Genomic DNA, 26955 nt, shown 5'->3' with positions numbered 1-26955 from the left:
TTTGGAACAACTGTAGAACTATATCAAATATTTTATAGAAGATGAATTAAAAGAGAGCAAACCTCTTTTGTTTTCTGAATTGCCCACGTTTGCACATTAGCTAATATAAATGGTACCAGAAGAGCTGTACAATAATTGAATGGCAACTATATTTAAAGTTTGTATTTTGAGAAATTATTTTCTACGATTGGGGATTCATTGCAGATAGTGCCTAAATTCCTGTTCATTTGGGTTCACTCTTTTTTTTTGGTACGTGGGCCTCTCACTGCTGTGGCCTCTCCCGTTGCAGAGCATAGGCTCCGGACGCGCAGGCTCAGCGGCCATGGCCCACAGGCCCAGCCACTCCGCGGCACGTGGGATCCTTCCGGACTGGGGCACGAACCTGTGTCCCCTGCATCGGCAGGCGGTCTCTCAACCACTGCGCCACCAGGGAAGCCCTGGGTTCACTCTTATCAACATTAAGACTTAAGGACTAGTTTTCTGAGAGGCATTCAAGCATTAAAGTTTCCTTGTTCTGAGGTTCCCTGTTAGTAAGATGGCCCCACCCTGGTGCTGGAGAAGAGAGTGGGCAGATGTAAACAGTAAGGTCTCCTCCACTGAAACCGAAATCCAAGTCAATCTCAGGCTTATTAGTGTTTTTATTGATGTTTTGAAATATTTCCTTAGCTTGAGTCCAGAGGTGTGAGATGGATGGCAGAAAAAAACAGATGGTAATTTATAAGTCAGAGACTGTGCAGTGAGCCAAGGGATAACTGGAAGAAACCAAGATGAATCTTCAAGTCCAAAGGATAGAATTGGGACCAAAACTGGGAAACAAAGCTTGAGTCAGGAGCAGTGTAGACCTTCTGGAGACATGAGAAAAGGCCAGAAGGGAAATGAGGTGTGTCTGAGTACTGTTGCGAATGGAGGTTGAGTTGTCTGGGTCTTGCTCTTATTAGCCATCTATCTGATGTGTGGGATGGTAGAGCCAATTTACAACTACCCAACTGGAGAGGATAGTGCTAAAGCTTTGACAGAAGGATTGCGATTGTTCTGATCATTCAGGTCATCTGGGGTCATGGAAAAGGATGCAACAGCAGATGACTCAGAACCAAGATGAGAAAAGAAGAGGATCTGAATGTAACCAGGATGCATTTTTACCATCTCACTTGTGAGGGGGCATTCAAATTTAAATCAGAATCAAAGGATATATTTTCTGTAGTGTATTTTATATACCTGTCTGTGTTCACAGCCAAAGAATTTATGTAAGGTCAGTTTCCACATGTACTCATTCTCAGTAATTGTTTGGATGTCTTCCTAAAGACCTGAAGGAGAGGAATATTAATAAGCTGGATCCAACTGACCACTAGAGTTAAGAGTGTGGTGGTCAGTGTAGGTAGACATGGTTCTCTGTATCTTTTACAGAATGGTGTTTCACCCATAATTTGGAACTCTTTGGGGTGCCATGTGGGTGGAGAGCATAGTAGACAAAATTATGTTTTTCTCTCTTAAAATTGAATTACTGGGGTTAGCTTACATTTTTAGAATACCCTCAATACCACTTTGGTCTGTTTTCTGTTTCTTTTATATAATTACATTCATTTAGGCTCTAAAGAGGCTACTGAATATTGTAAAACTTTCCTAAGCAATAGGAGTCATGAAACAGCTAGCAGGTACTTCTCCAAGTAATTGTGATGGCATCTAGATGTTTGGCTCCTAGCTCAAATTTGTTGTCTAGGAGGATGTTGCAGCCTTTAATGGAACAAAAAGAATGAGAGGAGGGAGTTGGTGTTTGGCTTCATTAGGAAATGTAGTATGTAAGTTATATGTGGCACGTACAAGCACCAAGGACCAGGAAACACTTGGGAAAAGGGAAATGTAACTGTAATTGGTGCAAGGCAGCTTAGGGACTTGCTGGGATTTTAGAGGTTAATTTCTTTTTACTCATTCAGCTTTATTGTGCTTTATTGAAAACTATCTCCACCTGACATATTGTGACTCTGCTTTCTGTTGTTGATCCTATCACTATAATTTAAGCTGCATGAGATTTACTATTTACTACAGTAGCCCCAGGACCCAGAGCAGTGTCTGGCTCATGGAAGCCATATTTACTGAATAAACTCTTTAGGCTGTTGTTGTTGTTGTTGTTGTTTTTTTAAAGACAATTGATTTAAGCATGGAAGATGCTGGTAAAATTTCTAAGTGAAATTTTACTGAGTGCATTTACCCTTTCCTTCGTAAGGTCTTGAATGGTAATAAAGAGAGGACCTTTTATAGAAGATCTAGAATGTCAGTGATTGCTTGGGTCCTGTGAGATAAAAGAAATCTTTTGGACACCAATGGGAAGAAGGCACCGCCCTAGTCTCTTTGATCTAGGGGAGTAGAAGGAAAGAGGCTAGGACATGCTTTAGCATCAGAATGACTGGGCTGAGAGGGCAATCCACTGATGAATGCTATGTTGCAAATGTTGATAACTGCTAGGGAAAACATTGCTTTCTTTCTGGCCAGTTCATAGCATCCTAAACAGAGGTACATGACTGGGTAGGTGGCAAAATAAAATAAAATTTGTACTTGTTTAATCCTTGCCTCATTGTAGTGATTTGCTTTTGGTCATCTGAAAACAACTCAGGAATGTTATTTTCTTTTCAGATGTTACAGCGTTTTCTCTTTGGCTTAGTTTTCCTATCTGCAATATGGGTGTGTTTTTGTCTACTTACCAACAGAGGCACAGAGATGCCCAATGATTTTAAATTAGTAAAGTGCCATGTCAGTTTAATAACTATGATTTAATAAAGTTAATAATAGTGGGATTTCAAAATTACCAAGTAAGAGGAAAGTGCTTTTTGAATAAATATTCCTCACTCAAATATGTTCCCTGTTGTGAGCTTCCCTTTTATTTAAACCTTTTAATCATGAACACTGAGTTCAGCAAACTTAGAACTGCTTTTCTAAATACATGTTGGCAGGGAGGTATTGTAATATAATATTGTACCTTGGTTATTAATGACAAAGCCACTAGGCAACACACTCTCTTTTGGAGACAGAGCTGGAAAAGGCTATGGGGGGAAATTTTAACAGGCAGTTCACAGAAAGCTAAGCCTAAATATTTGGAAGAACTCATTGAAGGACATTAAAAAATTTGTGTGGGCCTATGAAAACAGAGTGTAAATCCATTGTCTCTGCAGGTCTCTATTTCAAGGGTACTTATCTCCAGTTGCACAAAAGGAATTCAGAGCATAACCTACTGTAGCCCAAATTCAAAAGCCCCGCCTTCCTCCCACACAGACTTACTTGGTGGCAGCAGTTCAGCTTCCTGTGTGAGCTTGATGTGCTCAGTCTGGACTTGTATCTCTGAGTGGACTCAGAGCTATTTTTTTTTCTGATTAGGAAAACACATCCCTTTGTAGGGGTACTTTAGTCTGTTATTGCCTGAAAGGTCACTGAAGTGTGATGCTACAGAGAGCTTCTGGCAGGCGAAACATGCATTGAATGACATGAGACTTATTAGTTAAATCATGGCAGATGCTTCAGTTCCTAACCTTGTTCAGAAAATAACATTTTCTCAGGGTCTTAGGATTCTATTTTCCATGTTTCTCTCTTAGTTGTATCAGAACCAGATCTTCAGTATTTTAAACGTGGTAACACATTTACATATACTAAAAACTGAAAGTGGAATGTGATCACCACAATGGTATAAAAATGAAATATTTCTTTAGTTAGAGATCATTTGAGTAACCACTTTAAACTGTTGGTTCTAAAAATAAAAATGAAATATAAATTTCCACTTGATAAACTGGTTTGTCTTTTCACTCTTGCCTATTTTTGCTAATTCTCAGTGTGGCCAGTACCTTAGGTGAGATTTGAAGAAACACATGCTGGTCTTCTGCTGAGACCAGGATCTTGCTATTGAATCTTATTCTAATAATCTAATGCCATCACTGGCTATATCACAGGGAAAGTATGAAGTAGTGTAATGATTGAGGGCTTGGTAGTTGGAAGACCTGGGCTCAGGTGTGCCTTCCCTTCTGACCAGCATCATATCCACAAGCAGGTCACAGTTGCTCTGACTTTCTTCCTTTGTGAAGTGGAGATAATAAAACAGTTCCAACTTCACAGGGTTATATGTGTTTAATACTTAGATGCATGTATTTTATGGATGCACTACAGGTAGATTTGGGATCTCATCTCTTTTAGCAAGGGATTTATACCAAAAGAATGGTTCAAATTATGCTTTAAAATATATATTTAGGTTCTTTACTGAAAGGATGAGAATTTTTCAGGCCTGGGAAGTAGGTGGAGGTAAGGGTCAAAGAAGAGGACTTTGTGTTAGAATTTACTGGAATTTTGTATGGAATGACATGAGTGTGGAAATCATCAGCAGAAGCTGAGGTAGGTTTATGGAAACCCTTAATGCCCACGTGGTTCGTTAATTGTGGTCTGGCAAGCAGTAGGAATGTGACATATGTGACATATTGTGGGAAAAAAGGGGAAGATATATTTAAAAAAACTACATAGAACTGAGTTTCCATATTTCAAATAGTTTTGGAAATCACCTTATATATTATCCAAAAGGATGGGGAGAGGCTAGGCCCAGCCTGGTTTGTAGTCTATGAGACTTCGACCCATATGTAGGGAAGAGGAACTTTACAGTGGAGTGGGCGAGAATGAAGACACCAAGAGCTCATCTCCTGAACCAGGCAGAGGGGATGAAGCCAAGGCTTGGTGGAAGGATTGCTTTGGAGAGGAAAAGCTTAATGGTTCCTCTCAGATTGGGAGAGGGTTTCTGAAAGACAGAAAGATAATTGCTAGTATAGAATTTTTGAGGTTCTGAGGGAAAAATGGAAGAAGTTTGGTAGCTTTGATTTTCTCAGGTTTGGGTACTAGACTTCAGGAACTTGGAAAGGTTTGGAGCACATCCTGTGGTGACTGTGGCACACTGGCCATGGGAGAGGAGTGAGAGCCCTGTTGAGCAGGAGAGAACATCCAGCTGGGTTTAGGGACTCTCTCCAGCCACGTATAGCAGCCCAGGGTTAGGAGTGGAGAAGCTGCACCTGAGCCTCGTCAGGCAGGGACGTGGAAAATCCAAGGACCGTGGAAGAGAAAGCAAGGAAGGAAACTAGGTGTGCCTGTAAGAGCATCACCGCTCCTGTGGATTCAGGAGACAGATGGTGAGCAGAAAGAGAAACAGAGATTCCAGTGGAGGGAAGCTCCTAAATAAAGGTGAAGAGAAATCCCTCCAGGAGGGAAGCAGGAGAACAAGGAGGGAGTAAAGATAGGAGTTTATAGTCAGGCAGAGAATTTTAGAACTGGTGATTTTTAGAGAAGCCTTCTTCCTCCATAATGAAGGTGATAAAAATTAGCTTCCTTGGTGAAGGGAACTAAGGAGGTAGCTGAAGTGAGTGGTGACAAAGATGGTAAGAGCTGAGAAGATCAAGAAATTGTAAAGCTACAGTTAGAAAATTATGTATTCAGATATCTTTGTTACTTTCAATAACTGTGGAATCATGTGCAGAATATGATGAAATGGCTAAGTAAACTTTATCTTAAAGGTGCCTGGCCTCACTTTGTGCCACGCCATTTGGGTGGATTAGATTTACCAGTCTCTGTTTTGTTCTCCCCTATTAGAATGGCTTTCCATTATGTGACATGCCTTGCCGTCGAAATTGGAAAGAGCAGTTATTACAGGCTGTAGGCAAGCTAGTTAGACATGATTGGGTATGTCTTCTCAGCTGACATCCAGGAGATATATATATATATATATTAGAAGGCACAGCCCACTTAAATGCAGTGGTTTTAATTAGGATGTGGGCACATCAATGCATACATATTTAGGAAAATGAAAAATAAAGCGTGCATGCTAAAATCCCCTTGTAATTTTTACTAACACAATCTTCGCATTATTTTGCAGCCTCCAGAAAGGAGGACTAAACCTAAATTACTCATCTTTATAGAACAACAATAGCAGTTTCAGGTATGAGGATGTCCCGTGGTTACTCTAATATTTTTCCAGCCATGTGAGAAAGGTGAAACTAGATTTGCTGTATGGGGTTCATTAAAAACACTTAAGATGATTCCTGTGTGAATTATGGTGTCCATTTGGTCAATACGGGTGGAAAAAGTTACCCTTTTTAAAAAAGACACCTATTTTTGTTAAATTCTGCATATCCCCCTGATTTGTCCTTTAGGTTTCGGTGGAAATGTCATTTCCTCAGGGAAGAATTTCCTAGTTTTCTTAACTGGATGAGGCACCCCTGGGCTATGTCCCCCTACCCCCACTCTCCTTGTCTGAACGCTCATCACGCTTTGGCGTAGTTCCTCCTGTGAACTGTGTGCTGGGCTGTAAGTATCAGGAGGGCAAAGACAGTGTCTGCCTCGTGCCTAGTGACTAATACACAGCCTACCATGTGCAGTGGCTACTCAGCAAACATGTGTTGGAAGAATCTACGTCGAGTCTCACAGTGAAGTGATGTGTAAAGTATACCTAGAATCGGGAGACAACTTCTGCTCCCAGCACTGACTCTAAATGATTGACTCAGGGCAAAACAATTTCAGTGTTCCTTTCCTCAGCTATAAAATTAGGGGATTAAAGCAGGTGATTGCTAATATTGTTCACAGAGCTATGATCTGCACAATTCCATATTTGTGGGATTGGTTTACATACTGATAATAGCAATAAAACATTTAAAATGAACAAATCTGCAAAGGCGTCATGAATGGGAAAATTTAGTGCAAAGGAGTTGTTTCCCCTCTGGCTGTTACTACTATTATGCATTGATTTTACTAAGCAAGTTTCCAGGGAGATGAACTGCTGAATAGGGTATATTGGAACCTGAGACATGAGACATGACAATTCCCAGTTGGAGAACAGAGTGATGAAAATGGTGGGACCTGGGAGAGAAGCATCGGATTGACAGGTTTGGAGCCCACAGAAATACTGTGGCCCCCTTTTAATTTACTTCCGGGATGAAGGTATATGGATGAGTGACCATGTGCGTCCCTTTGCCTCTGTGCTCTTGGGAATTCCTTTAACATCAGCGTCATTAGTTACAAAGGCAGCAGTCCGTATCCAATTTTTTTTGTGTGTCAGGATTGTTCATGTATAAACTAGCCTTCTTTGTTGGAAACATTTGCAATTAATCCCATAAACAAACAAACAAAAAATGCAAATCCTGCACTGCCCCAGCCAACCCTGCTGACACTGAGACCAGACTGCCATCTATTATACACAGAAATGAATTGAAATTCTCACTTTGGGCCTAACCTAATTTTCCAGTGATAATAGGCATGGATTCCCAGAAGCACTCTACACCTCTTGATAGTAACATCCTCATTTCCTTTCCTGGTAAATGTTTTAAATAAGATTTTAACACCAAAGGAAATTAACCTTTAAATTAATTGTAATTTTAAAACGCCATCACTGATTTTTGTCTTCAGCCTAATTACTTTCTATTATTTAAATAAACCTCGCCTCCTGTGAGCTTTAAGTTTGTTTCTCCTTCACTCCCTGCCACACAATGCCAGCCCATCCTCGTGGAGGCCTTCCTGACTCTGCTGCTGGAGCAGCCTCCTTTAAATGTCACAGGATTGAGGGTTCGCCCTGTGCTGCTGATTTACAAGGCACTCTTGCAGCGCTCTGTGTAAGGCTGCTCCACTCAGATGTTTTCATTCTGCATACCTGGTGGCCATCCTTAGAGATGCAGTGTTTTTAGTCCTCCTGCTGTTAAGAAGGAGATAGCGAATCTTGGCCTTCTGTTCCTATTAGATGCCATTTCCACCACTAAAGTAAAACTGGTCGTAATGAAATTGGCAACAGCCAGCATCATTTATCAAAAGACTAACTTTGAATGTACAGTCTTCTTTCTTAGCACGTCTCAGCTTTAGAGAGCTTTTAAGACTTCTGTTTCCTGGGCCAGCTCTTTGTCTTGTTCTCATTTGTCCTTTCAAGGTAGGACTAAGGAATCCCAGCAATTTTATTTTGTGAGCCTGTATATTGGTGCTAAAAGCATCCTATTTTTCTGCCACTTAGCTTCTTTCCTTCTCATGTCATTATCCATGTGGGTATAGAGAGCGATGGTGAGGAAACGAGTACAGGACACCCAGTACAGGTGGACTAGGTATTAGAGAATTGGAAGAGGCAGAATAATCAAAATGGGAGATGTTTCTTTTAATCATTTCCGTAAATGTCACCACTTCTCCTTCCTTTCATATGCTGTTGCTTTCTTTTCCATTGAGGCGGATTAAAACAACTTGGATATTATTCATCTACTGGATCACATCAGTTTTCTGCACCACATACCTCCTTTATTACACCCCAGTTAAAGGTCCTCCTTTGCTAGTATGAATATAGTTACCTCAACATTGACTGTGTAGAAACAAGGTCCTGATTGTTTCGAGTCAACAAAGGATAGGGAATGAATCAATTTCTTTCCCCGCTATTTTTGATTGGGGAACATTAGATTTATTTAAAGATGATCATAGTGTGCATGTATGTGTGTGTATAATAAGCAGTAGAGTATAATGGAGGAGACGTTAAGAGAAAAGGGAGAATATGAGAAGTGATTGTTAAAGAAGACTCAATTTGGACCTGAATATCCAAATTTAAAAATAAAATGCATATGTTTTCTCTCCCCTGACCACAAGAGGGAGCAATTTAACAGCGGGCTGAAAAAAAGACCAGCACTAATTTTGGGAGACAGTGTAACAATTGTGTCACTGTTAGGGAAGGCTGTTGTCACTGATAGGAGCTTGCATGTGATTGACAGGAGGCACATGTATATGTAAGCATTCGTTTCAGGCGCTGATCATCTAGTCTGTCTTTTATTTTTACATATGGCAGCTTATCTTTTTTTCCCCCGCTTTCTTCCATTTGTCTAGAAAACAGTGAAAGCTGCTTTATTCTAATTCATTATTCATTTACTTAGAATCAATTAGGGTCTAAAAAAATGTCACATTTCCTTAGGAGTTTCCATACAGTCCAAGAAATGTTAGTGGAGAGCGGATTGATTCGTTTTTTCCCCACATACTTACTGAGTCCTGCTTCAGGTTGGGGGTAGGCTGGGTGCTGAGGATGTAGTGGTGGTCAAGATAGCTGGGGTCCCCACTAGCATCCCCTAATACTCTTACCCTGAGGGAGTCAATATGTGCTATATTATGTCAGAAGTTCACCGATAAGCTCAGTGACCTGGGGCAAGTCATTTAATCTATATGGGCCTATAAAATTAAAGTGTTGAAATAGAGCAGTAGGCAGTAGTTTCCTATCATTTCAAACTCTGTGGTGTTCTTAGTTCACAAGAAATCTTAAGTGGAATCAAGAGTTGTAAAATTAAATAAATGCAGAGCTCCTGTGCTCTGGGAAGTTGGAAGAGGAGCAGGGTGACACGTTCTTCCTTGGCCCCACTATGATTCTGCAGGGCACTAGCTCGAGGTTAGTAGCCTCTGAAGTCTGGGGCGCCAGACTCTAATCACATGTGGTTCAGTTCAGAGATGGGGAAAGGAGCAGCACATTTTGCTTTTGTGGGAGCCTGGCAGATATGGACAAGGTTATTTCACTCAGTCACCTTCAGAATTACAAAACAAATGTTATAAAGAAAACAATAATATACTACGCTTTCATCTGATTGCTTGAGTATGATATTTGAACAGTAAAAATAGACACACCATTCTCATAACTCTACCTGTCAACCTGGCACCCAGGAGCTTGGCACCTTTTTTGAACTGCTAATTGCCTACCCCTTAGGTTATGTTTGGAGAGTGGTTTATAAATAATAAGAAAGAAAGCTCAGGTTACCAAACAGACTGTATAATATGGCCCTAACAACCAGATAGAGAGAAAGAAAAAGAAGAAAGGAAGAAAGCAGACATATACCCAAATGTTACCTGAGAACCAGAATTCAAAATTGTGAAATCATTCTAATTTTCTTTTTTGTTTGTTTATCTGTATTTTCTCTACATTCTGCAGTAAACTTACATTCCTTTATAAACAGAAAGTACCAAATATTTTTTAATGGACGAGTACTCCTCCCTTGCCACCTCTACCCTCCCCCACAGGCGGGAGAGTGTGTCCTTGTGCTCAAAGAATTGCATCCAAACTCAATGATCCTGTCAAACTGGAAAAGCGATCAAAATATACAGAACAGAGTTCAATACACAGAAGTGTAGGCCGGCAGGCTTTAGAAGAAAAATCAAACAAAAATAACAGAAAATTATTAGTTTCAGAGAAGTGAATCATTTCCTGTGGTTTGCTTTTCAAATGAAAGAGTCTATAAATCGATTATGACTTTTATCCCAAGGCCAGTTTATTTTGGGGAATTCAGGACAGGCTTTTATGAATCTGTGCTTGGTTGGTAGGTTTGTGCATGTGTGTATCTGAACATGTGTGTTTAAACATCTAGAATTAATTTTCCAATATTTTTCCAAAATAAGCCCTCTTAGGATATTTTTAAAATGACATTCTGCATATTTTCCCGGATGATTTGAATATTTAAGAACATTTGCAAACACACTGAATCTCTTTTAGAAAAGATAGTGACTACTTAGAAAAATGGATCCACTTTCCAGAGGACTGATGTTTATTTTTATTTTTAGTTTAACTATTAAGTCAAAGGTTTATAAGAAAACATAATAAAAATTGAGAAATCATGTTGCCTATTTTTTCTGTTATGGATATGTTATTATTTTTCCACAGCTGCATGTTTTCCTTTTAATTGTCACATCTAACAACTCTCATGAAGCTGATAAGTTCTTAGTTCTATCACTGTAAGTGGACATTAGACTCTGGTGCAGAAGAGCTGAGGATTAAGGGAGAGAAGAGCTACAAGTATAATAAAAGGCACCAGACCAGAAATCTCAGAACATTTTATTTCTTTCACAGAATACTGTCAAAGAGAACAAGTAGAGGGGAATAAAAAACACTGGAGGTCATAAGGAAAACTCAGCATGGTTGGCAACAGATGATACAGTGAAGAGCCCGGCCACAAAGACAGCTCAGTGAGGGATGCCCGCTCTCTTGGAGAAAGTCTTTTCTCCTAAGACATATCGCTGCCTTTTACAAATATATAAAAGTATGTTGTGATGGTTGCCCCACTCAAATAAGGTTCAAGTGTCAAGGCACACTCTCTGGAGCAGGTCCCAGCTTTTTTCTGGTGAGGAGCTTCTCATCTGAAGGCAGATCACCCCACCTCACAGCAGGAGATGCGGACCGCAACTCCTGCCTACTGGCAGTGAGCCAGGAGCAGGGAGGTTACCGTTACCGCCTGGAGCCTCTTACCCACAGGCATTTGATGTGCCAGTGAGCAGAAGCTAGCCCCACTCTGTTCCCCATAGGTATTTTCAAATAGCCAACAGCCACATGGTGTGTGCATGCACGTGTGTGTGTGTGTGCGTGTGCGTGTGTATCTTTAGATATGGGATGTTATGGTCTGAATGGTATCCCCTTCCAAATTTATCTGTTAAAGGCCTAACCTGCTATGTGATTGTATTTGGAGATGGGGCCTTTAAAGAGGTAATTAAGGCTAAAGAGGCCATAAGTACGTGGCCCTAATTCAATAAAACTGGTGTCCCTATAAGAAGAGGAAGAGACATGGGGGCATGCACAGACAGAGAAAAGGGGGCAAAGTGAGAATTCAGCCTTCTATAAGCCAAGGAGAGAGGCTTTAGGAGAAACCAAACCTGCCAACACCTTGATCTTGGACTTCTAGCCCCCAGGACTGTGAGAAAATAAATATGCATTGTTTAAGCCACCCAGTCTGTTATATTTTGTTATTGCACCCCTAGGTGACTGATACATGGGGGCGGAATTGCCCACATCTTCCTATTTGAAATCTTTGCTCCAAGGGTGGTTGTCATCTCCTGATAGGCACAGCAGATGGCAGTGTTGTCCTGTGAGTTTGCACAGCCAGTTGGCCTGTCAGGCTGGGGCTCTGGCTTAGATAAACAGAGGGTCAGAGATGTAAACTTCAAGGCCCAGAGTTTTCATTGGGGAAATTAACAACAACTTTGCATTAAAGTGTCTATATAAGTATTTATAAAACTGGCCTCTAGAAAAGTAAATGAGATACTGTTTAAAAGGAGAAATAAAGAAAAAAATCCTAGGCATTTGATGTGCCTGCAGGAACTCCCTCTAGTTCAATGATGATTTATTGCTATTTGTGGAGTCTAAGTTTGACTCTTCGCTCATGGAGCCTGAACCCTCGCCTTAGCTCCCTAGAGTGTGGTGCCTCTGAGGCTCTCTGGCTACACTTGCTGCTGAGCCTCAGATATCAAAAATGGGTACAGAGCCGGTCCGCTTCCTATTGATGTCAAGAATATTTCAGTCTTCCAGGTGCCGTAATTAGGCCCTTATCTCCACAGTCCATTCTCAGCACAGCTACAGAACCCAAACTGTCCTGTGTTCCTTGTGAGGCTCTTAGGAATGGAAACTTAACTAATTTGGCAAGTAGGGAGCTGGCATCTCCTCCTGTACTACACTCCCATCAGGTTGCTTCATTGCAAATCCACAGCAGGTAAGAAGAGTTACACAGAGATCCTTTCCCTGTTTATATATACATTAAACTTTTCCCATCTTTCAGGACTTACTTTCTGAGAGCATTTGTGTGTGTGTGCATGTGTGTGTGTGTGTGTGTGTTATTGTACATTCATCAAGCCAAAACATTTTTAAAGGATCAAAATAATTTTCTTTATAATTACTGAAAACTAGATAGAAATTGCAACCTTTTTTACACTTGAGCATTGGAAGTCATGTGTTCTAGGCAGTGCCTGGAGGTAAACATATAGACAGGTGATCAAGATAATGATAATGCATGGGAAATATCAATCTAAAGCATTTTACTCAACAAATATTCGTAATTGTCTGTGTGTGAGTGACCACAAGTAAACAGACCTAACTGGACAGAGAACTGGCCCAAATGAGCATCTCCTCCAGGTTGTTTAGTAGTCCCATGAATGTTCATGATAAGCATGAGTCTACTAGGATATAAAAAAAAGGAAAGTAGTTCATATCTTACTCACTGAGCAAAAAGACTAAAATTAGAAAAATTATCTATGATAAGTCTGCTTTTCTTTTAGATTAATAAAGGCACTTAAGGAGTTGTGGTCAAAATACATAAAAAGACATAAGCATTATGGAAAACAGTTTATTAGATGCTTGAAAGATAAGCCTTATCTTCCAAAAGATATTTGTGACTTCACATCCCCTTGGATTTACATGGCTTTGACCAAAACTTGACCTAGGGCAGAATTCCCTAAAATGAGTTCCCTGGAATTATAATTCCCTGGCATATTAAGCTTTCTTATGAAAAAAGGTTCCGTGTTCAAATGTTTGGGATATTAACTATACTTTTAGTTTCTGTAAAATGCCCTAACATCTACAGAATGACCACAGGCTGTTCCCAAGTTAAGCCTGGCCCACCCAAAACATCTGGAGACCTTAGATAGCCCCAAACCTTATTCTCTGACACTCACAGTGAACATGAATTTCATGGGGACCTCTTTCAAACTTAGCCAATCCTAAACCCTTTTACCCTGCCTTGCCTGGTCCTTTCCCTGGAAACCACAATAAAAGCACTTGCTTACAGTTCTGCGTGTGTGTGTCTCTCTCTCTTTCTCCTCCCTCCCTCTCTCTCTCTGTCTTTCTCTCTCTTCTGTCTCTCTCTCTCTCTCTCTCTGCCTCATGACCCACGATGATGCTTTCCCTGAGTGGCCCTGCATGGCATGCTGTGTTCTCCCTAGGGAACCGTGAATGTAGTAAAACCCTTTTTGGTTTCTCTCTTTGATCGGCTTCTGGCCTCACTGTATCTCATCCAACACAATATGGTTAAAACAAAACTGGATTAGGACAAATTGGACATACTTCTTTATTGCAGTACTCTCAGAGATGTTAATACATAAATGTGCATTCTAAATTTTCAGTGTCAAACTTACTTGGCTTTGGAATCTTTTTTGAGCAGTATAGCTTATGGACTAGCATTTCTGGGATCCCGCTTGGGAGGTACTATTCTGGAGAGATACCGATTATCTGTCTAGGAGACTTGGTGTGTCAGTATTTTTCTGAAGATAAAAATGCAGACATCATTGTGAAATAAAATCAAACATTATAGTTTAGAGAAAGCTCAATTCCCATATGAAATTTAACCTATAGACTCATCAAGGATTTGGCACAAAGACACTGAATGGTTAATAGCTGAATGAACTTACATAGTTTGTGGAGTCCATACATTTTAAAATCCATATATCTTTTACCTTTCCTAATATTTACCCTTCCAACAGAATAAATCTTTCGGGCATAGGACAAGTGCTATATCTTCTCATGCATCTTTGTTAAGCAGCTCAAACTTAACCTTTCCAAACTGAACCAGTTGCTGCATCCCCATTCTACTTTCCTCAAGTGACATTTTCATCTATCCATTCACTCATATCAGAAATTCAGAAATCTATCAGTCTCTTCCTTACCGCTTACATAGTACCCATCCATAGCCCATTAATCAGTATTATTTTTATGTTTAATAACATATCTATCCTCTCCCTCTCCAACACTGGGCTTAGTCCAGACCCTCATCATCTCATATCTCAGTCATTTTCACGGTGTCCTAATCCATCTGTCTTTCCTTCATCTCGACCCTCCCGTTCAAGTCTCTCCTTCATACTGATACCATTATGTTTTTTCCGAAGTGCATTTCTGATTGTTACTCTCTTTCTATTAACTGCCAATTGATTGGCCATCATGCTTTACAAAATAAAGTCCAGACTCCTTACTCTGTCATAACCGTTTTTCTACTATCTCATCTTTTCCAGTCATCTCTGGGTACCCATCTCTAGCACAGAATATAATTCAGTCATATTAACCTGACTGCTCTGCCCCCAACATGGCAGGCTGTGATATGTCTTGGTTCTTTTTCACCTTTTGCCTGGGATCACCTTACTCTCGTATCAGCTATCCAAATATCTATTTATTTTCCAAGACCAAGCTCAAGAGTGTCCTTCTCTATGAAACCTTTCCTGATTCCTTTCCTAACTCCCCACACTATACACTCTACAGAGCTTTATTATACTTATTTGTTCACATGTTTCTTTCCCCTACAAAATGCTTAATTCCTAGAAGTAAAAGACTGCATATTACTCATCTTTTTTTTTTTTCCAATAAAGTTATTTATTTATTTTTGCTGCGTTGGGTCTTCGTTGCTGTGCGCAGGCTTTCCCTAGTTGTGGCGAGCGGCGGCTACTCTTCGTTGTGGTGCGCGGGCTTCTCATTGCAGTGACTTGTTGCAGAGCACGGGCTCTTGGCACGCGGGCTCAGTAGTTGTGGCTTGCGGACTCTAGAGCGCAGGCTCAGTAGTTGTGGCACACGGGCTTAGTTGCTCCGCGGCATGTGGGATCTTCCCGGACCAGGGATTGAACCCGTGTCCCCTGCCTTGGCAGGCGGATTCTTAACCACTGCGCCACCAGGGAAGTCCCTACTCATCTTAAAATATCCCAAAACTGACATAGCACTTGATACATTGAGGAGTGTTTTACAAACACTTATTTGTAAAGGACTATCATTTCCTTTTGCAAACAACAATAAAAACTATACACTGTATATTTCTAGTTTTACATCGTGTGTGAGTATGATTGAGAATGTACCTCCACTAAATGAATCACATGATACAGCCTCCTTCTTTCTAGTATGACTGGAAAGTGAAGAAGAAACACATATTTCTCTTTGAGTATTTTCCTCGAATCATCCTATTAACAGAGCAGTGGATCCTCATCTTTTCCTCCACTGTCTCAACACCCCAATCATTATGAATATCTTTGGAAACCAAGAAAAATGATTCCCAGCTCTGATTTTTCCTCAGAATAAATATAGCTGTATGGGCAAGTACCCAGAGAGCATTGAAGTACTTTTTCCAATCCTCCTATTTCAGATCCTTAGGGGGCAAGGAAGGAGTGAAACCTTCTACCTGCCAATTTTTAGAAGAGCAGAGGACAATGGAGCCACTTAGAGGCTTGTGAGAGGGTACCTCCATTTAAACTCTGGATCAAGTAGTAGTGCGGAATGCTGAGACTCTGACATAAAGTTCTAGCTATTTGTATCAAATTGTAGGAAAGAATAGGAAACATGAACGTTTGGTTTCATGAAGGCAAATTTCTTGAATCAATCTGGAGTCAGTTCTTGTGAGACTCTTTGGAACTATTGCAAATTGTTGATTGTTGGGATTTGTAGTCCTGGGTGAAACTGGTTAGTTATCTATATGCTGGATACTTTTATGAAAACCATTTTAGCCTAATGGGTACAAAGGGCTTAGTCCCTATTCTAATGATGTGTTAAGGAATATTGTCTGAGAAGTAGGAAAGCAGGTAAGAGGCAGTAAAGAAGATGCTCTGAACTTGAAAGAAACAGAACAGAGCTTTAATACTTACAGCTGTCCTCTTCTTCAGTTATACATTTCACAACATAACAGGCGTAGATGAACCCTGCCAGCTGAAACAAAACAAAGATGCTTTAGACATGTGGCAAAGGCAACAGTACTGGATCTCACTGGGGGAGCGACTTTTCAAAGGCATGTGGTTTTGACTAGATTCAGTGTTCCAAAAGAGTTCATCAGACTGGATTTGGACTCCAGTGTGGATTCTTGATTCATATAATGTGCCTTATAAGTGAATATATTACTCTGTTTTCCTTTGTTCTGCATTTATGTTTAAGATTTGTTAATTGCCAGGCAATCTACAACAAGTTATTTTAGATCCAGAGGAAAAATACAGGATTATGGCCATTCATCAATGGATTAGCATTTGCATTTGTGCCAGTCAACTTCTAATTCACTTTTCATTAGCCCAGAGCCTAAGATACTAAAATTGGACTCCTGCTGACTATCAGAAAAATGTTCTGAGAGAAAAATATTAAGGAGATTCCTTGAAATGTTGCCTCAACACTTTGTAAGTAAGAAAAACTCTTATTTAGACCAGTAACAGGAACCAGGACATACCGAGTATAGTTAAGATGACATGATACAGAGGAGCAACGGGGTGGGTAACTGTAAGGAATATCACAATGCATTTGACTGGGATTGCACACATCAGAGCATCCTTTCTGAAGCATACAACAGAGGTCCCTGTGGTCAGGGAAGTCTTTGCTCACTGAAATAGTATCTGTGAAGGAGCACAGTAAAGCCCTTTGATATATGTCCCCTCAGATGGTGTAGTTTTGTATTCCTTCATATAAGTATAATTATTTAGTCAAATAATGAGCACTGGTATAAGGAAGCAAACTAATTTCCTGATATGTGGAAAATTTTTTTTCCAAAACAATCCAGTTTGGAGGAATCCTTAAAGGCATGTCCTCAGGACAGTGATGAAAATTCTTCACGGTGACATTTCAGACAGGCACTGATCCTACTGAGTATTTGGCATCGGGGAAGGGAACCTTGGGAAAAAGGCTACAGTCTTCAATCAGGAAGCTAAGGTACAGGGCAAAAAGTTGCTGCTGTGATAAACCTAATGAATTTGTTTTCCATTAGCTGACAGATTGCAGTATTTCTGGAAGATGTGAGTGGAACATTTTAAGTCAGAGGGTACACTGATAGGTATTTAATGAGAAGAACTATTTGGAGACAGAGGTCCGGTTAAAAGGAACTTTAGAAAATCTTTAATTTTAGTTTGAGAAAGAAAGCACGTTCTGGCAGATTCTGTTCTTTTCCAAAGAGATCTGGCGTGAGATAAAACAGTGGTTTTCCTGGCACAGAAACAGTGACCCTGCTTAAGAGAGAGCAATGAATGAGAAAGCAGACTTATGCAAAATATTCTCCACAAGCTTTTGTTTTCAGATCCTGGATGAGAGGGACAGTGGACCCGCTGCCCTCCCACCCCCAAGTGTAGTATCTGAACCACTACACATAGTAGCAGAGAGCTAGATAACATACCACTGATGCTACATTAGCACTTAGGTTTTTAAAAGTATGTTAGAAAAGTCATCAAATAAGGATTTTTCTCTTTGAAGTATATGTTGCTATTGGCAATAAAATTGTGATAGTAAGAACAGTCTCCTTATATAATGGAATCATCAGGTTACTGTTTTTATGGGACTTATTTTTAGAATACAGGGTACTATTAAAAACCAGTGTATCCTATTTGGCTTTAGCAAAGATATTGATTTGACCAAACAAAATCACACAGTGATTTGAGCATTTTCACAGATAATGGAGAAGCAGATTAACACTTCTTAATCTTTTATCCACCAGGGCCCATGAAAATGCCTGTATCACTGAGTGACCTAGTCCCATGCGTACTCTGTCATGGGTGCTGGATCCGACTGTGGCGGGGTAAAGAGGCTATGGGTTTGGTTAAATCCCCTGGGTACTGCCTGTATCTCCCCTTCTTCCTCCACAGGAAGGCCTTACCATTGTGGCTAAATGCCATAGATTTATCAGTAGTTTATCTCTTCTTTTCAGTTTAAAATACTTACTACTTGAATTATCTACAAAGCAACTTTTTTCCTAATCACAAACTTTTCTCTTGATTTTCACTCATCACTTAATTACTTTTAAATGAAAATCTAGGTAAAGAGCATTGATAAATTCTGAGATTCAGGGCCAGTGAGTTTAAACTTCTCATTAAAGTGTCACTAGAATCTAGATTACTAACTGTACTCCCAGAATGCAGCCAAGGCACTGTATTTTGCTTACCAGTGATCTTTTAATTGTATTCGGTTGCATTCTTTAACTATCAGGGGAGTGACTTTGATATAAAAGTAAATCCTGCTGCATTTCATTACAAAAACTTGCTGATTAAGAGAACTTCACCTTTTAAATTGGTCACCTCTAAATACAAATGGAAATTGGTTTCTCCCAAATTAATAAAGATTCATAAACCTCTGTTACCTTTCAATTTTCCTACACCAAATACATTTCTAATTTAATTTTTACTCCCTCACAGCAACTTATAAATTTACCTACAGAAAAGCAGTTTCAACGAATTTCTTACAGCTCTGAATACTTCCTATAACATGCAACTCTGCTAACTGCTGCCCGGGCCACAAAGATGAACCAAGCCAGGGTTTCCCAACCTCGGCACCACTGACATTTTGGGTTGAGTAACTCTTTTTTGTGGGCTCTGTTATGCATTATAGGATGTATAACTACTAACATCCTATGATCGAGACAGTTGATAATTGAGATAATCCAAAATGTCTCCAGACATTGCCATACATCCCTTCAAAGGCAAAACTGCCCCTCGTTTAGAGCCACTGTTTTAGACACAGTCTAAAGGATTTTTGCAGTCTTGTAGCAGGGGTACACATATGATTGTACTTCAAAGTAGATTAAGATAAGTGCCAGGAGGAAGGAAGAAAATTGATTGTCTCCTAACTGACAAACGGTAAACTGGGTGATTTCACGCGTTAGCTCATTAATCCTCACAGCTACCTTTATATGTATTTTTGCAGAGGAGAGGTAAAATGGGCCTTGCTTTTTCTGAGCGAGTTCATCAAGTGGGGAAGTTATAGACTGTGTTCAAGGAAGAGCCAGTCCTTCCATCTGATGAGAGTTTGTGACCTCATATTAGAGCAACGGAAATAAAAGCTGTGAAGACAGATTAGGGCTTTAACCAGAGGGCTTTGAGTATGTATCAAATTGCAATTCAAACTATGTAATTTTCTATGCAGTACACTTAAGGAGCACCCCATCTTCTACTGAAGAAGTATAAAATTTTTCACAAAATACATATCCTTCCTAATGTGATATATAGTCCCTGTCTAGCCTCATTTCCCACCACTCCTTGTCTCAGAATTTATGCCAGTATTAAGCTGTTGGTAGTTTGCAGACATATATCAGGTGGTTGCCCTCTGTTCTTTAACTCTTTAACCCCTTCTGCCAACAAAGTATGCGAATGCCCTACATCTCCTCCTCCCTTCCTTCCTTGCTCAGCTCTCCACCTTTGAGTAGTTCTAACTCATCCTTTAAGACTGAGTTAAAGTGTTGCCTTCCCAAAGAACTGGCAATCCATTCCCAGGGTAGGTTGTAGGTTGGCATTTTGGAGATAGACCTCGAGAGATGGGGGTGTAAGGCTTTGAGAGGGTAATGGGAAAGGTGAGAACATCTTCCAAGCAGAGCTCAGGCAACCTATGGGAAGATGTGGATTATGTTCAGAGAGGAGCAAGAGGCCCTGTTTCAGAGGAGTTTGGGCAATGTGAAGGGGTGTAATGGTTCCCAAAGTAGGAAACAGTGACCTACATGGTCATAGTGGATATGAATACCTGGAATGAAAATAAAATTATTTTATTCTGTTCCTTATTTAAAGATGGCTCAGAGTAACAATGAAAGATACCAGTGGTATTATACTAGGCAAACATATAATTATCCACTTGTAACAAACCAAAATATTACAGTTGTCTCAGTCTTTGGCATTCAAAGCAGAGCTAAGCCTAAATCTTTTAATTTTTATTCATCTTTTCACCTTGATACATCTAATATGATTTATTCACTTCTAATTCACCTGATAGGGAATTATATATCATCTTGATATCATTACTGGCTGAAAGGAAATGATATTTTCTCTCTATAACTAAATCAGATTAAAATTCTTTTTTGTATCTACAAACCAAATTATGACTGTATATCCCAGAAATTCACTTAGAAGCTAATAGATAAGAGGAAACTGAAGCCTTTTGGTAAGTATTTAAAAAGATTTAATTGTAATAATTGAAAATGTAATAGCCTTAGTGTTTAAAATACTATCTTCTGGACTTTTTTTCAGGAAGTTGGAGTAGACATACTTTTCCCTAACCCTCCCACTAAATACTTCTGAAAACCCTAGACATTATATATATAAAACACACATAGGAAGACTCTGAAAGATGGAAAGAAGGTAGACTGGCTAGGAATCTTGGGACCCAAAGAAGGACATGGGAGTGAGTTTCCTATTTTTCTTTTGTCTCATATATACCATACTTGGGGCTGAAGAAGCCCATGACACAGAAATGCCAATAGGCACAGATAAAAGAGCCCCAACAAAAGCTTGCTCTCGCTAACCAAAGGACCAGGAAAGGGACAGCCTAACAAGACAGAAAAACAATTTAAGACAATAATAGCCCTCTTTAGCCAATGCCACAGAAAAAACTGTAACCCCACTCCCCAGCCACAGCAACAAAGAAGAGGGAGCCAGGTCTTCCCTCCTGGTCAGGCTGTGGTGTCTGAGAAGTGAGGCAGGGAGCCTGGACTTTCATTCCTGCCAGGAAGGAGGAAGTCCCCCTCCGTAGTGTCTGTAGAGACCCCCAAAGGGAATCTAGACTTCTGGCCTCACTCTGTAGTAAGAAGGCACCCCTCCCTTCCCAACTGGGTGGTGTCAGAGGAGGCTTAGTGGAGAATCAGGACTTTCACCAATGACCAGCAGTAATGAGGTCAATGCCCTGCCCCTGTGGTGTTAGATGAAGCCAGCTGGGAGCAGTAACAAGGCACTGCTACCCCTCCTAGCCTTCCCTGGTACCCTGGTACCTTGGTACCCTGGAGGTACCAGTGAAGGCTGAGTAGAGAGCAGGAACTTCCACTGTCTCCAAGCCTTAATGAGAAGCCCTTCCTCTCTTGAGTATCAATGGAGTCTGAGTGGGGAATCTGGACTTCTAACCCCTGCTCGGAAGTAATGAGTCAGTGTCTCTCCTTCCCCTGCCAAAGGAGCGCCAGAGAAAGCCAGCTAAACAGAAGATTTAAGGAAGATATAGAGTCTCATAATATAATACCCAAAGTGTCCATGTTTCAATTTAAAATTCCTCGCTGTATCAATAAGGATAAAGTTTTCAACATGAATGAAAACAGACAACCAATGGAAGCTAACACAGAGCTGGATGACAGATGTTAGAATTATCTGGCAAACATTTTAGAGTAAAAAGAAATGCTTCAGCAAGAAGTTATGAACACACTTGAAATGAATGAAAAAAAAGTGTCATCAAAGAAGTAGAAGATATAAAGAAGAACCAGACTGAAAATTTAGAACTGAAAAAAAAAATTCAGTAACCAAAATTAAAAAAACTCAATTGCAGAATGGAGGAGACAGGACTGAATCAGTGAACTTGAAGATAGAACAATAGAAATTACCCAATATACACGAGGAAAAACAGTAGACTAAAAAAGAAAATGAACAGAGCCTCATACAGCCATAGGACTATAATAAGACATCTAACATTTGTGTCATTGGAGTCCTGAAAGGAAAGGAAAAAAAGAGCAGTACTGAAAAAGTACTCGAAGAAATAGTGACTGCAAATTTTCCAAATTTGACTTATGTATTCAAGAGGCTGATTGAAGCCCAAACAGGAAAAACCCAAAGAAATTCATACCAAGATTCACGATGGTCAAAATTTAGAAGACCAACTACAAAAATCTTGGAAGAAAAAAGACAGAAATATTTATGTATAGCCACTCTGGAAGAGTTTGAAGTTTTCTTAGAAAAACTAAACACACAACTGCAATATAACCCAGCAACACACTCCTGGCCATTTACGCCAGAGAAAGGAAGATGTGTTCGCGCAAAAACCCGTACACTAAAGCATATAGCAGCTTTATCCATAATAGCCCCAAACGGGATGCAATCCAGATGTCCTTCATTGAGTGAGCTGCTCAACCAACTGGCATATCCGTATTATGGAATACTACTCAGCAGTACAAGAAAGGGACTAGTGATACACGCAACGACTTGTATAAATTTCCATAGAATTATGCTGAGTGAAAAAAGCCAATTCCCGAAGGTTGTATACTGTATGATTCCATTTAAATAACATTCTTGACATGACAAAACTAGAGAAATGGAGAACAGATTACTGGTTGCCAGGACTAGGGAAGGTGGGGTGTCACAGGGAAGTGGATGTGGCAACACAAAGGATTCTTGACTGCACCACTGTCAGCATCCTAATGGTGATATTGTACTATAGTTCTGCAAGATGTTACCATTGGGCAAAACGGGATAAAGGGTACACAAGATCTCTCTGTATTATTTCATACAATTGCATTATGTATTTCACAATTATTTTCTATGTATTTCTATAATTATTTCACAATAAAAAGATGAATTTAAAAATACTACATTTAGGCAACTGTCATTTATGTTAAAAGACCTTTTTGTATTGTTATTATAATTTCTAAATTTGCAAATATATTTAAACAAGGTGGATGTACTTGTTTTCTTAAGTACAAAGACACATTTTAATTCTGAGCCCTTAGATCAACAGAGAAGTTCACAATAGTTTTTTATGCTGATACAATATAGAATTATTATTCAATGCTCCTTTTTTGACTAGGGTGGAGATGGGGGTAGCAAACACTATTTTTTTTTTATCTGCAAATGTCTCATTCTCAAATAGATTTGTTCTGTGTTTCATTTAAATCATCTATTTTTGTTCTGAATTCATAATTCAGATGTTATAAGCCCATGCTTTTTATAATATGAATTTGAACAGAAGGATATTATATGCTCACAAAATATACTTTTAAGTTGCAAATGATTTTACTTGCTCTTTTGCATCTTATTCCATTTACGTATTTGAAGATTGCTTTAGCAAAATATTCTAATATGATTATATCAGTGTTATTAATGAAGGTCTTTTATATGAAATTTTTTTATGTAGACTGGTATATCATTTCAGTTGTCCACCAGGTGATTCTTATCCTAAACTATTCCAATGGCTGGGCTATTAAGGAGCATGTTGCAAATTTTCTTTGCTATGAATAATCCAGGTGCAGTTATCAATCTACAATAACTCATGGAGGATTGCCTTTAGGGCTGTTGTGAACTTTCACAGCCTACTGAGTCAGAAAAGCTTTTCAGAGGATCAGAAACATATCTTAATACCAGCCTTTAGGTATTGTGTCGCATCACCAAGCATGACCGTATTAAACACTTTTTAAAAGATTAAATAAAGGTAGACGTACATGCAAACTTGCCTTATCTTCTTAAGGCTGGGAAATGGACTGAACTGCATGCCAATGCTGGCTTAACCAATAATTCCCGTTCTAAATTGGCCTCTGGAGACTGGTAGATTTCTTCAGGCCAACCTTACCAAAGAGTTACCCGGGTTCAAATGAGTCTAATGTATTAGTAAAGCTGGAAGAGCAGGAGATACTCAGGCAGCATAAAAGACGACTAATAAAATTCAAATGTCATCATGGTTAATGCCTCATTCAGAGTTTAAATATCCCATTAGTTTTAAAAACTGTACTGAGAGCAGTGGTTCAACCATTCTATACATCTGCCATTTAGGAGGTGATCAAATAAATGGCTGATCTAGTGCAATAGAACTGCCACAAGATACCTTTAGTTTTTGAGACAGGACCCATAATGGGAGTTTGTAACCAAAATTGTTCATCGAAAATAACTGGCATTATGTTATACACATAAAGCGAATACAATGTTATATGTCAATTATATCGCAATTAAAAAAAGAAGATGATTGGGAAATGCAAAAAGCAACCTGTCAACAACACGCTACTATTTTGGTAATAAAACTAAGTTTGATAATAAAACTAAGATTGTATACATGTCACAGGTAATAGGGACGCTGATTTATTTATAGTGAAGCACTTGAGAAAGAGAAGTGCTACAATGTTCTGTAAAATGTAAACAATCAATACTGTCCAGTAGCAACTTTGAACAAAGTAAGTACATGATTCTTTTGTGAGCAAATGGTACAAATAGCGTAATTTTTGCTCAGAGATAATAGGGATCCTAAAGCAAAAGTAGTTGTACAAGTAAGACATGCAAAAATAAATTAGCCCATCTTAGGTAAGTCGACATCAACAGACAGGGTTAAAAGAGTTCAGTGTGTTTCATTGGAGGAAGTGTGCTGTTCTAGAGATGACAGTGAGAGTACAAGGCTAGATTCTTCTGAAGAGACTAGGAGAATTGTACTGCAATACTAGTTGCAAAAATGACCTGTGTTTTTAAAAAAGGTGCTAAAACTATATTAACATTTCTCCCTTTTTCAGAGGTGCTAGATCAGAAGATAAGGAAAATTTGGAATATATAACATACTTGGTGCTTCAGCACATATCACACCATGATATTTCAAGAAATCATGAATAAGATGACATTGTAAGAATATGTATATGTAAATGTATAGTATGTGCGTGGAGACTATGCACTGGATCTGTATCTGGTTAAAGACTTAGACTCTGAAAAGAGCCGCAGTGAAGAGATCAGTTTAGAACTGGAGGGCAGTTTCAATAAGCATGCTTCAGGTATCTCACCCTAAGTCCTGTTCTGCATGTCATTTTAAAATTCTTGAGAAAGAACAACAATGGTCTGATGATCAAATTCTGTAACTATACGGAGGATGCCTAAACTAGCAGTGTGGTCCTTGGCTAGCTGAAGAGAACTACTGTGGGTAGCACAAGGGAGGTGAATAGCCCCACTTCCTTCTGGTCTCATCAGTCAAAATACTGACAGTGTTCAATGCTGGTACCACAGTTGAAGAGAGATACTCAGCAGAATTGTAACCACACTGTGAAGGGAGATGGAGAAATGAGATAGGATGAGTGAACTTCCCAGCTCATAGAAAGTTCTTTACAAACATGGTGAGGATGGTGATGATGATGATAGAGAATTTCCCATGCAGATTGATGGTTGACTACTTCCTGGGAACATCACTGAAAACCCCATGACCTCTGTGATCACTTCCCTTCAGAGATTTAAAAAATAAGTAATGAGTAAATTATCATTGTTTAGAAATAAAAGTTGGAAATAGTAAGTCCATTCATATGTTTTCTGTATAAATAATATTTCTGTATAATTTCTGTATAGTTAACATTTAGCAAGGAGCAAAGTGAACACATCTACCCATGTTAGTTTAGTAAATATTCTGTTTTTCCATGTTAAAGTAACTGGTGAAATATAGCAGGCCATTTAATATTTGGGTGATGGTGAAAAAGACATTGTCTTTGGTCTCTAGATTCTGTCTGGTCCACATTTCTAGGGGAATCTAGGATCCTTAGAGTAATACTGCTGCACATGTGTGGGCACAAGGCCTCTGTTTAGGCAGAAGTCATTCCTTTCAATAGGATACTAAGTAGATTAGACTCCACTAGAGACCTTTCTGGAATTGACCAGTTATCATCTTCCAGACTAGAAGTTGATTTGCATTTAAGTGTTTCTTTACAGAAACAGGAGCTGACTCAAGAAATACAGCTGGGACTCGTAAGTCTCACTGGGCAAACTACAAGTCGGATATCAAACTCCTTGCTGGCTCTGTCGATGCCAGCTGGAATGTCCCCATGGCTTGGAGGCATATGCTGTCCTCTCACAGCCCGGAATTTTAGTCCAGGCTGACTGGTTACGTGGTGGGAGGTGTAAGAGAGTTAATGTTATTCAACTTTGATGAACCTTCATGAGGTGTTTCTTCTTTTGGCAAATAATGAGGATCAGAAAAAGTGTTAAATGACAAGCTCATCATTATAAAAAAATTATTGGGCTTCTCTGGTGGCGCAGTGGTTGAGAGTCCGTCTGCCGATTCAGGGGACACGGGTTCGTGCCCCGGTCCGGGAAGATCCCACATGCCGCGGAGCGGCTGGGTCCGTGAGCCATGGCCGCTGAGCTTGCGCATGCGGAGCCTGTGCTCTGCAACGGGAGAGGCCACAACTCCCGTTGTGGGAGGCCCGCGTACAGCAAAAAAAAAAAAAAAAAAAAAAAATGATGTCAACAAGAATAGTGCTCTCACTGTAGTAAAAAAGATAAAAAAACCCAAAAACTAAAAAGGAAACATCGGCATACCAGCTAGAGAGAAGAGTTGCTTCAAAATGTTACAGTAAACCTTACTATTAAGGTTTTGAAAATATAGTTAAATAGGAAGCTTAGAGTAATCAGTCCCTTTACCATGACATCTGTGGGAATAAGCTTTACGCTCTATGAAAAGGTATTTTGTGTAGCATTCAGTGAAGCTTGCTTCTGAAGCAAAGTACTTTCTGTAACATGTGGCAGAGGAAGATGAATGGGAATGAAGGTACTAACAAGAAAAGAACTCCCAAGGGG

General features: G+C 39.6%; 1 protein-coding gene across 2 annotated transcripts in view; it reads right to left on the bottom strand.

The window, feature by feature from the left end:
• The window catches only part of NKAIN2 (sodium/potassium transporting ATPase interacting 2), a 521682-nt gene that overhangs the window by 9464 nt on the left and 485263 nt on the right, over positions 1-26955 (bottom strand). For both annotated transcript variants that reach the window (XM_019951453.3, XM_073789558.1), the window contains exon 4: positions 16375-16435. In XM_019951453.3, the coding sequence (XP_019807012.2) occupies positions 16375-16435 (61 nt within the window). The remainder of the gene's footprint in view (positions 1-16374; positions 16436-26955) is intronic.

The sequence above is a fragment of the Tursiops truncatus genome, chromosome 12 (genome assembly GCF_011762595.2).
Source record: "Tursiops truncatus isolate mTurTru1 chromosome 12, mTurTru1.mat.Y, whole genome shotgun sequence".
Classification (NCBI taxonomy): Eukaryota; Metazoa; Chordata; class Mammalia; order Artiodactyla; family Delphinidae; genus Tursiops; species Tursiops truncatus.
The sequence above is the reverse complement of the archived record's forward strand: the minus strand, read 5'-3'. Positions and strand labels throughout refer to the sequence as shown.